At 42.2% G+C, this 12,313-nt stretch overlaps 1 protein-coding gene across 1 annotated transcript in view; it reads left to right on the forward strand.

Moving 5' to 3' along the window:
• The first annotated feature begins 928 nt into the window (after positions 1–928).
• LOC106894837 (neuronal acetylcholine receptor subunit alpha-7-like) overlaps positions 929–12,313 on the forward strand; it is a 54,504-nt gene continuing 43,119 nt past the window's right edge. Inside the window, exon 1 of the mRNA XM_014953791.1 lies at positions 929–1,058. Coding sequence (XP_014809277.1) covers positions 980–1,058 — 79 coding nt within the window. The 5' untranslated portion in view covers positions 929–979. The remainder of the gene's footprint in view (positions 1,059–12,313) is intronic.

The following is a 12,313-nucleotide window of genomic DNA, read 5'->3' on the forward strand; positions in this document are numbered from 1 at the left end:
GTTGGTGCTGCTCTCTGCATCACCCCTGCACCAAAGCAGGAACTCGAAGAAGTTCAGCAAGGGAAAATGTGAAGTCCCACACCTGTTTTCAGTGAAAGAAAAGTGGCTGAGTGTGCAGAACAGGTAAAAGAGTGAAAAAAGGCCCAGATGATTAATCTAATGAACAGTATTCAAGCCTTTGCCGTGCCATGCCTTTGCCTGGCTGGTGAATAAAATGGAGAGGGGAGGTAGAGGATCTGTCCCAGGAGAGCCAGGGTGTGTAAAATTCCACAGCGGGGAGCCAGCAGCAGTGGGCAGCTGGGGAAGAGGGCACTCAGGGCAGTTCCCTGCCTCTGGTGGAAGTGATTCCAGGAACAAGCGCATCAAAAAGGAGAGACTAGCTAGTTTCATCTTCCCTGGCTTCTGCACTATTGAATTGTCCCAACCACCACTGCTGGGAGAAAGGGCAGGTGTATGGCAGGGGAACCATGCCACAGTTGCTTGCTGCAAGTTGCACTGGCTGCTGAGAGAGAGCAGAGAGGGACACAAACTCCTTTTGCTGGGAAGCAGCTCTAGAGGCACTCGAGTGCAAGCACTGGAAGTGCTGCAGACGTGCTGTCTCGAGGTAGGTACAATCTGTGGGGATGTGGAAAGCATCTCCCAGGCAGCATGCTCCCCCTCCTTGCTGTACACACACAGCTGTGTGCAGGCATTGCTAGCATTTGCTTCTGACCAAGAAAAGGCTCAGAGTGCCTGAGAATCCGAGTGTAGTAGTAACCAGCCCCTTTGTGTTTGGATTTACTGACCCAGCACTGAGCTGATTTGGCTCCTGGGGACTAGAGAAGCACATGAGCAAATGAACTTCTCTCTCCTGGTGGGAAGCTGGTTTGATGCCTTATTACTATAATTGCCAAATCCATCAGTCATTGCAGGCTGTCTCCAAGACTTCATCCTCTCTCACCCTCTGCTCAGGAAGCCAGATAGCCAGCCTATTTTGACAATGCTCATAGAAAAGTACTTGGGATTTGTTTATTCTGGACTATGTCTCTGGGCATACTTGTTCCTGTCTTTCTTTAAAGGTAAGCTCATCTATGCTGTCCAGTTGTTTGTTTGTTTGTTTGTTTGTTTGTTTTTCTTTAATTTTTTCCTACCCCAACTGTATTTTTAGATGGACTTGTATCTGCTTGTAGTTTAAACTTTGTTAGAGTCCACTGCTGGTCCCAATGAGTGTTGTAATCAGTTTGACTAAGTTTATGGATTGTACAGTGCTGGATGCTTCCTTTTAAAAAAAGGAAAAGGTGTGTGTGTTGTTTTGGGTTTTTTTTATGAGTCATTTTCACTTTCAGAAATTAATTTAAAAGTTTGTGTTTAAAAAAGGAATATGTTCTTGCTCGCCTTTAAAAATTTAACCTATCCATGTTTTTTTGGGAAATGGGAAATTATAACTCCGGGCTGGACAGGATAGCTGTGAGAACCCTGTAGGTGTGAGGGTGAAATGGTGTTGTTCTATAGAAAAAAATGACAAGAACAAAATTCTTAACTATTTACTTTCTATGCATCATATATATATATTTATCGCTGCATAAATGCATAAATTTACTATTTCTGGTTTGTTTTCCTCATCTAACTTTTAGTATGTTTAATAAGGAGCCTTCCAGGCCATGATGGGTATAAGTTGGAAACATTAATAAAAATAATGATGGGCTTCTGTAGTCTAGAGCGTCACCTCTGACCAAGCTATCTTCTGAAGTTTCTGCATGTTATGAACAAAAGCAGGATTCTTCCAAAACATGGAGGAATGCATCTAAATGAGAAGGGAGGTTGGAATAGCCACAGTCCTGGAAGATGTTCAGGATTCTATACAAAATGGGCTTTTATTTCTCCCTAACAGCTGAAGCATACATTCCTGCAGCAAGTATAAATTCTAAAACTGAGTATTCCAGGTGTGAGGGATCATGTCATGTTACTCATTATTTCAGTATAGAGAAAAGGAGGATTGTCATTTTAAAGCCAAGAAAGTGTTCTGCATATTTCAGAAGCACGGGGGCATAGGATACTTACGTATATGCAATGTTGCGCTGGACTATTCATGCTACACAGATAATTCCTCATTAGTTTATCAGAATCTGCAAAATATCCATAAGTTTCATTACTACAGCTCTACATTTCAGCTGCCTAATGTAGCAATGGTATTGCAGTTGGTATTGGGTTTCCTCACCTTGCTAAATTAAGAACCTTACTACCGTTGTAAGACATTTCTGTGCTCCTTCAGGAGCTGGACTAACCGGCAGGTGATGTCAGCTAGTTATGATATAACTCACTTTGTGTGAGTCCCATTTTGAGCAGTTGTGTATCACATAAATACTGCCTTTTAAATACTGAGTAATCACTGATTCATCAAGGGGGATGCTTAGTTTCTCTGACTAGCATATGAAGACACAAACTGCTTTTATAAATAATTTGGAGGATTTTTTTGGTAGGTGCTTTTACCAGCAGTTTACAAGTATGCACTTTTACAGACAACTGCTAAAGCAGAATAAAATTAACCTCTGATTAAGGTGGTCTGTATTTCACCTCTGCTTTTTTGATATTTTTTTTCTTTTTAAAGAAAATTAGGGGGGAAAAAAAAGAAAATAATAGCCTCAGGAATTATGCAGTTGTGGCAGAAAAGAAAAGAAGTCAAGATGATCTTAGCATGTTATTAGTAGCAGCGTGGAACATGGAAGTCACCGCAAGTCCATCATAGCTAACATTACTCTCACAGAGTGCTGAGTTGTTTCAACAGAATTCATAACTATTTCTCAACTACTGAAAAACTCCTGCAGGGCTGTTTGACAGGAAAGTTGTGACAAGGACTAAGTAAAAACCAAAACAAAACATGAAGAGTTTGGTCATTTTTTCCACTCCTTTCCACAACTTTTTGCTTCAACTTAACTCTACTGCTAGGAGCCCTGACAGACATGTCATTCATGTTAGGTTATTGCAGCCTCCTTCCGTAAGAGCCTTGAGCTAGTGATGTATTCTTGGGACATGGGCCCTAGGGAGAATCAGGAAAGTGGTTCTCAGCCTCCCTGGATCCCACATGAAATCTCTCAGAGCCAGACATCCCTTCCAGGCCAGGTGCAATCCTTGAAGGAGCACTCAGAGGCTGGAAGGACCTCGTGACTCCCAGCAGCTACATAATAACCTCAGGTGGCGTGACTTGAAAACCCTGCTCCAGGGTAGGAAGGGAGGGATCAGACACTCTGCAGCTCCTTTCTCTGAACATGACAGAGTCTGAGAGCCAGGGTGCAGGTGACCCTGCAAGGGAGTTCTCCTCCTGAGTAACCTAGCCTCTCTGAGGAGCATTACCATCAGCTCAGTGCACAAGCACCTGCTTGAACACCCAAGGGAAGTTAAACATGCCCTTTGCTAGCCAACCTGTGTGTTCTAATTACTGTGGTTTTATGTCATTTTTTTTTAAAGTGAGGTCACTAAACTGCCACATTTGCTGCACAGAGCAGATTCAGGCCTCTTAGTTTCTTTTCTCTGCGCAGCCTGGCATCACAGTCATACACTGGCCACGTGGCTTTGAAAAGCCCCACAAAGGCAAAAGCAAGCTGAGGACAGAGCCCCTCCTCTGTGCTCTGGTGGGAATGTGAAGTGCTCAGCAGTATGGGACAAATCTTATGGCAGAGGATGCTGCAAGCAAGCTAACCAGCTAAAAGATGTAAATTTCAAAGCTGTAACTCAGCCTTTGCAGGTTTTCTTTGGCTGACTCACAATGCAGACTTTAATTCCCACACTACACTCATTTCATGCTTTCTTACAGTTTTGCTGATTTAGAGTGATCAGAACATAACTGGTGATCTCTAGGAGAAAATCCTCACAAAGATACTGTACTTGGTTCACTTCCATGCAAGCAGGTGCTGTTTTTGCAGCAGCAGCAGCATTGGCAAAACAGTCTCAGAAGGCCAGATTCTGCTGCCAAGCTACAATTGTCACTGAGGTGACATGAGTTTAGAGATCCTTGTCACAGGACGAACCAGGGCTGGTACTTAAATACCTATATATGGAGTCTAGACTTCAGGTGTCAGCTGAGTAGGACTGATGGGACCACAGTGAGCTGCGTTAATCAAACTGATTTAATCCAAAGAGACACTGTTGAATAGATGTGACAAGTCCTGTGCCTCAATAGGGTACAATGTACCTGTGCCTTAATAGAGTATAATGTACTGTAACTGATAATTTAGGTGGTTGGTGAAGGAACTCCATCTTTAGATCTCATTAATGTTACTAGACTAGAACCAGGTGTTGAAGTCAGATAATTTAGGATTTTTCATACTCTTAATTTGAGGCCTGAAAGTTGCATTCAGCTCAGGTCCCCACATTCTCTATGTTGATGCTCTGTATTGTAATACCCCACTGAGTGGTACACAATTTCAGACATAACAGTGCAGCGGATGCAAGTTTAAAATAGAAAAGATGCGAGGAAGACCTTTGCTTCTAAGTCTTTTCTTCCGTATTGGCTAAAAAGATGCTGCATGTGCATCTTGCAGAGATGGGAAATTACTGCCAGATCCGTACCATTACTGTAGTATCTGGTAGCACAGACACCAGAGTCTTGTCACTGTAGGTGTTGAACGCATGCTAAGGTATCACACATGCATGCAATCAGACAGGATTGAATGTACTTGTGATAGTACATGTCTGTTTATACATGTCACTCTGCTCTGTGATCAAGAACACTAGTGCAGAAGCATATGTCAACACATTTAAGACAGGCAGGCAGAGTCCTAGGCAAATCTCAGAGATTATTTCCTGTGAGTTACTGTGTGCTACAGTGACATGCTTGCCTCTTGAGATTGCCTTTTCAGTTCAATGAACTTCATGTGCGTCACTAATCTTCTATGTACTTTTACTGGCACAGCTCTAAGGCTGCTCTGTATTATTGTAGGCACAGCTGCCACTGTGGAGCATTTGCTGATGGTGATCTCAGCTGAATCTTCCTATGTTAACTCTTCTCAAATCTCACTAGAAAAAGTGGGAAGGTCCAAAAAAACCCCTGAGTCCTGACATCACTAGCACCTATTGTTATATGCACCTATTGGGATAGCGCTCTGCATGTAGGGAGGGATCCAGAAGCAGACACAGCGCACAAGAAAGTAGCATCAATCTGGTGTTTGGGATGATGCTAGGTGGTGCCTTGGGAGCCTTCAGCCTTGCTCCAGTGCAGGGAGACTTCTTCTGGTATCACAGCAGAAGTTCCCATTCCAGGCACAGGATTCATGTCCTAAAGACAGATCCGGATTTTTTTTTCCTCCCCCTCTGCTTTATTCTCCTAAAACATGTGGAGGAGAACAGTGAGAACGGTGAATGGCAGCATGCCTTCTCACACCTGTATGATGAAGTAACTCGGAGTCTAAGAATGAGTTACATCAGTCACAAAACAGGAAATTTCCATCTGGACACAATGGCTGTGATTTTCAAATGAATGTATGTATACCCAAATACCATTCAATTTCACTGTACAACCTAAACAAACAGTTAGTGGAGAATTTTATTTGTATGTCACAAGCAAGGAGGGAGATATAAAATCTCTCCAGCTTTATGTTGTGATTAAAGTAGGTCAAACACATTTGCATCATTCCTGACATCGTTGTTCAAGAACACCTACTGCCTAGAGATCCTGCATAATCAAATTAAGGAAGAGAGCAAATCTGCCTGAGAGAGGTAGGACTAGCTCTCTCAATCAGTAGCATCCATGGGAGTGAAAAAGATGGGAGTTTATTGCTGTTTTGGGGCGTGGTCCTGAGGAAATATAGCTTGAAGAAAGAGTTTTGCTGGTCAAGTACTTTATTAAGCAAAGCAGCTGGTAACAAGGCTGAGACCAAAACTAGATGATGTGTTTGGAAATAATAGTCTTCCCACCTGGGGCTTGCAATTAAGGCAGTAAATTGCAATGGGAAGAGAACTTGTAGTCAGTATGAGTACTAATGCATGTCAACAGAGCGGTGCAGGTGACTATGTCCTGCCTTGCTACCAATTGGCTTTGTTCAGTTGGAGAAGCTGTGGTTAACAGTGCTGAAATGGATGTCTGCCATTCTTATGACCTTCCAGAAACTGATGCCTTCAGTATTTACTGCCTTCCAGAACATTGCAGAGAAAGTCACAGTCCTCATTTCTGTCCTTAATGCAACATAGATTTGGACAGAAAAAGGATTTACAGGGAAGGAATAGGCTTGAGGAGATCTCATTTTGCATTGGGACTCAAACAGCCTAAAGCCAGTTTGCAGGTTGGGCTGACAAGACTGTGCACTGTGTTCCCTGAAGCTCAGCAGTGGCTATATAGAAAAAAAATCTCTGGTCACTCAGATCTTCACCATGCCAAAAGAGAAATTTAAGTTATAAATAAGAAAACATGTCTGTGGCAGCTGAGGTAATAGAGGATCTGATCTGTACAAATTCATAGACTGATAGAAGAACTTGGCTGGAAAGGATCTCCAGAGGTTGCTCAGTTCAACTCCTCAGAGCAGGGACAGTTCTATTAAATTGCTTCTTGGGCAGTCAAGCTGGGGAAATCCCCAAGGAAGGTGGTTTCCCCTATGATGAGTTCCCTTCAGAGAAAAAAAGGCTCCCCTGTTACTCTGGCAATGCTCCGTGATGCAACGTCTATCTGGTTAGTGCTGTTGCTGTGCACCTCCCAGTCTGTCTCCATCATAGAGTCCTTCCTCATGGCAGCTGAAGGCAGCCAAAAGAGCTCCCCCTTGCTTTCTCATCCCCAAGCTGATCAAAGGAATCATCATCAGACATGCTGTGCTCCAGCAGGCAGTTGTCTCAGCGGCCTCCACTCTACTCCAAAAGGTCAGTGTATGTCTTGTGCTGCCCTGGGGAGGCTTTATTAGCATAGAGCTAACTGTGTGTCATGCAGTGGGTCTAAGTGATGTTGAATATATGCCGGCTGTAGAGGACAATGCTGCTTACTGTTTTCATCACCTCTAAGTCAGTAGGTTTGGGGAAAAAAAAAAAAAAAAAGTAGGACATCATATAATGTTGCAGAAAATGCATTCAGTAATTCTTAGCAGCTTTGTGCTCCTTTGGAAGAATTTCCTCAATTTGAGTCTGCAAAGTGGCAGAGCAGGTCATGACAGAGTACATTCCCTTGGATATTGTGTCATTTTACAAAAGCCATCAGCAAACTGATGTCTAGCTTGAGCAGTTGTAACAACAGGAAGAGAAAATAAAAAATGAAATAAATAATTGTTAGATGGTTTGTAGTTGTCACTGTTTCAAGTGGGCAGCAACTTTGAATTGGACCCATTCTTGTATGAGCTTCACACACAGTCCATAAAAGATAATTGGACAGGCAATCAAGAGCTCTAAGCAAAAAAATATGCCTTTCTAATAGAGCTGAATAGCTATCCTGCAGCATACTCTCTGCAGCAGTTCAGGGTCTGCCTTCTAATGTAGTCTCCAAAGATGTTAGCGTCCATCATTTCCATTTACTTTATAATTCAAATTTGTTGGATTGGTATCTCAGCCCAAGCCCATCAGCTCTCCTGCCATCATCAGATGTAGTTACATGTTGCTTGACATTGACAAAGAGAGGGCAGGATGATAGAGAATGGATAGTATGAATGGGAAAAGGTCTATGCGTAAGGAGAGGAGACATTTTTCTCCAGAGGAGGCCTCTTCCCTAGTGGGCAGATAATTTCCCCTTTGGGTCAAACTGCTCTAGCAGACTCAGGAAGTCTGTATGCTGGGGAATAGGAGAGGGCAGGCCAGACAACACAGGGTCACTTTCTGCTTTTCAGGCTAGTTTTGGTCTCTCAGAGACCAAGCATCCTGCATTGGCAAGTGTTGCTACTATAATGCAAGGTGATGGTCATACACCACCTGGACACATGGGACACCAATCTTGTTTTACTTCTGTTTTGTTTGTACTGACATAATTGAGAAGTATTAGATTGAAGTTACCAAAGCTTTAAATCAACAAAGTTAAGACAAAATCAGGCTCCACAGATCATTGTCTGGAAGTACCTCATTTTCACTGTAGTTCGTTTCTGTTCTTAGTCGAGTGACTCAGCCAATGCAGGTTTGGGTGGCAGAGTGCACCAAGGAGAGCCACATATTTCATATCCCCACTGATCGCAACAAAACCAGGACTCAAGTCCTGGAAACAACAACATCCAGCATTCTGAAAGCAATCAGATCAAGGCTAAACAATGCTTAGCTGTCAGTGTTGCCTTTGTAACATCCAGAGTCTTGGGAATAAACAGCTGTAAACTTCATGGTACAGGTCATGCTCGGCCACTTTATATGCATATAAGCAAATTTGGGCTGAATCAGCCAAAACAAAGCACTTACAGTTTCAATTGTTCTAGGTCAGATCTCCACAGGCTTTGTTTGATTGGTCACAAGTCTAAATTGCTCAGAGTCAGTAATTTACCTCATCAAGACAGTATTAGAAACAGTTTTTGTCTTCAATGAGAAATAAATTCAGACTCCCTGCTGAGAATTTTCATGCCTCTTTTCACAGCTCCCTTTGTCTTTGAAGGCCTGGACCACCAAAGCCTCAGACTTCTTTCCCTTGGAAAAAAATCTGTTGATAGCAGTCAATTCTGCTGCCAAAACCTCTAGTCCCTTCATAGCAGCCAATTCTGCTGCCAAAGACTCCAAACTATTACCAGCCAGCTAGCAGCACAGAATCTTTCACACAGACAGGAAGCTAGTTTAGCCTGGTCTAGCAAAAGCTCTCTAGTGCTGCTTAAAACAGGGATGAGTCTGATCTATAGCTGTTCTCTGTAAGTTTTGCTTCCCAAGAGGGAAACTGTTTCAGATTTGGCAAAATGTATCTTCATGTTTCCCAGTTCAGGTACTAAATATTGAAATGGAGGACAAATAAGCAGATATTCAAGATGCAGTCAAAATTTCCATTCCAATAACTCACATCCCTTCAACAGGGCTCTAATATCATGTGTCACATCATCTAGCATTTGAATTTCTAATACGGAAAGACCCTGGATTCCCAGATCCATGTTCACTTTGGACATTTGTACCTTGCCTGTGCCTCACAGCCAATGCAGTTCTCACTTTGCTCACAGGCAACAGTTGAGGCTTGAGTGATGTGGGAAGGCAGGAGGAGCCATTACTAGCCTTACCTATTGCATCCTTGGTACCTTTGCTACACAAGTACAGCTGGCAAGGCAAAAGTTCATTATTGAGAAAGCTAGCCATCTCAGGGATCATAAGTGTTGCCACTGACCAGCACTGCAGAAGGAGGAAAAAGAATCACTGCAATATCTTTGGCCACACTGGGTGGTTTGTTTCCACAATATTTCTATCTGTAACATTTCTACTCCAACCTAGCCTCTGCATTCCCCAGAGAATTTAAACAATATCACTGCTGCTTAGGTAACAACACACTGAGACAATGGTTTTGAGGCAAGATCCCTCCCTCTCCTCTGGACTATGAAAAAAGGAACAAATTTTCTCTGCCTAGTAAAGGTATGTCTGTGATTGATCAATAGCACTTGGGAGAACTATGTTTGGTTTTTTACCTTTGCTCTCTTCATCTCTAGGGGACAAATGATTTATCTTTCTCTTCCTGGGAGGTTACGTTATCTTCTTCCTCTTCCAGGATCCTGCTGACCCTGATGTGGGATTCTTTGTAATTAGTTTGTGATGTTTTCAAGGTGGGAAGTGGAGCCAGAAGACCTGTGTTGCACAGTAAACTGAAGATTTGATTGCAGCCTCTATCACTGCTGTTATGTGCATTGAGTTTAAGAAAATAAAACTCTTCCTGCCTCTCTTCTCAGCCCTAACCAGACACGCCTATCTGTTTCCACTGCTATCATTATTACACCTGTCCATGTATGGCTTTCCCAGGTCTGAGCTCTGGCACCATTTGCCTGGCTTGGTGTTGAGTGGGCTTTCAATGGGGAGGTGCAGATTCCCTGTGACCCTTTTCAGAGCCATCTTTGAATGCTGTGCAGATTGCCGTGGCTACTTCATTGACAGTTTTTGGTTAGTGAAGTTCATAGGACTTTCCCCAGGAAAAGCCTTGGGTTTTTTCCCTTGGTTTACTCTTTTTGATGCTGAAACCTGTAGAGGGGAAAGAATGTAACAAGCTGCTCTGCAAGCCAGTGAGAGAAGGGAGTCTGGGAGCCAGTTCCAGTACATTGATGACCATATCACTGGTATCTCACTGTTGTCATATAGTTTTGTTTCTTTCCATTGGCTTCCATTAGTTCTTGTCCCCACAAATCCCAGGATTGCTGGCAGGAGTCACCTTCAGACAGCTGCAGGTCTCTAACATCTAGAAAGGGAAGTCCCACTCTTCACCAGTGCTCCAACTCCCTCCTCCTGTGCTCCCTTCACATTTAGAATTGTAGTAATTAGAGTTATAGTGGATGGAGCTAATGTAAACTAGAAATACACCAGAAATACATGGTTTTTCCCTTTCTGCCTGTAGCCAGTTATGTTTCTGACCTGGAGCAATGAAGCAGTTAACTATCATACATTTGAGAGGTATCCCACTGTTAATATCTTAATGTGTGTCTTCACCTTACACACATATTTCAGCCTTTGAAACATCTACACCAAGATAGCAGGAACAAAAATGTAATCCTATCCTTTCATTATATAAAGGCCTATATTCTCTTTTTAGCATGTTGACATGTTCCTTAAATCTTTGAGATGAAATGTTTCCTTTAATACCCATCTCTGCTGGGAGCTCTTTACCTGCTATGAAAAAACAGAAATGACCAATATCAGGAAGATTAGGCCTCTTTTGCAGAGGAAAACATAGCATTTCTCGCATTCCTGTGGGTATCTAATGAGTTTTGTGTGTTAGATGCAGAAACAATCCGCATAGTGAGAGCCAAAGATTAGATCCAAAGATTAGAGTCAAAGATTACCCAAAAGGGAAGTAGATTAAAAAGAGGTTTTAGGTGAAAGAGGTATTCAAATACACAACAGGGATGAGGTGGCTGACGTGATTCCGTTGTTTATTACTTAAGTACTCTTCTCTGAAGGTGTGATGGCATGCATTTAAAATCAAAAGACATTGAAAGAAATAATGCATTTGCAGCCACAGATAAAAGCAATAATGCTGCACATAAGGACAAAAGCAGATGGGACACATCTCTGTCCCTGAGGATTAAGTGACATATGACAGTGACATGCTATACATTCTTAGAAATCTGCATAATATACGAAATAAGGTGAATGTTTTTTTCATAGATACCAAAGCATTAGAAAATGCCATATTTTTGTAAGTGCTGTTGCCATTCCAATTCTTTGTGCCGAGGAAGCCTTGTAGCTCAGGGAGCAAAAAGCAGAGCAGGAGGATTGACCGGTAAAAAGCAGACATGACAGTGCAGCTCCTAGGAAAGGAGGGAGCATCTGGTCTTGCTGGGAATAGCATATGGGTAGTCTGGTAGTCTGGCCAGAGCTAGGCTTGCATGGCTGCAATTTTGACAGCCATTCCTACCAGACAACTTTGAACACCTTCCAGCCTCAACAAATACTTCCCCAGATCTGAATCCAAACCTACAGAAAAACAAGAAGTATTACGGTGGCACAGTGGGGATGATGGGATAACACTTAGGCATGGAAGAGGAAATCTATGCCCATAGGATCCTACCTGGACAGAGAAGGTGGAAAAGGTTTGTTGTCAGCCTGCAGCTGTATGCCTAGAGCCCTATGTCTCCTCAAGAGGACACGTAAAATTGTAAAGGAACAAATCATTGCAACCAGTGAAACCATATACAGCTTTGGTTTTTTCACTTTTTCCCCTTTTTCTTTTTTCTTTTTCTTTTTTTTCTTCTTTTTCTTTTTCTTTTTTTTTTTTTTTCTTTTTCTTTTCTGTCTTTTCCTTTTTCCTTTTTCCTTTTTCCTTTTTCTTTTTTCTTTTTTCTTTTTTCTTTTCCTTTTCCTTTTCCTTTCCCTTTCCCTTTCTCTCTCTTTTTCTCTCTCTTTTTCTCTCTCTTTTTCTTTCTCTTTTTCTTTCTCTTTTTCTTTCTCTTTTTCTTTCTCTTTTTCTTTCTCTTTTTCTTTCTCTTTTCCTTTCCCTTTTCCTTTTCCTCTTTTTCTCCTTCTTTTCATTCTTTCTGTTATTTATTTCTTTATTTTCTTTTTTCCTTTTTCTGTTCCTACCCAGACATTTGAGGTATTTGTTTTATGTTTAGCTTTCCAGCCAGAGCTGGAGTTACACCAAGATCAGCATCTCTTACATCACCATAAAAAGATGCAGGGCAATTGAGGCAGATCTCCTTGCATCACTGACAATAGGACATGATGAGGAGTTCACACTGAGCTTGAACTTAGGTATGCAGAACTACTGAACTGGAGA

Source organism: Calidris pugnax, unplaced genomic scaffold, assembly GCF_001431845.1.
Source record: "Calidris pugnax isolate Ruff unplaced genomic scaffold, ASM143184v1 scaffold250, whole genome shotgun sequence".
Lineage (NCBI taxonomy): Eukaryota > Metazoa > Chordata > Aves > Charadriiformes > Scolopacidae > Calidris > Calidris pugnax.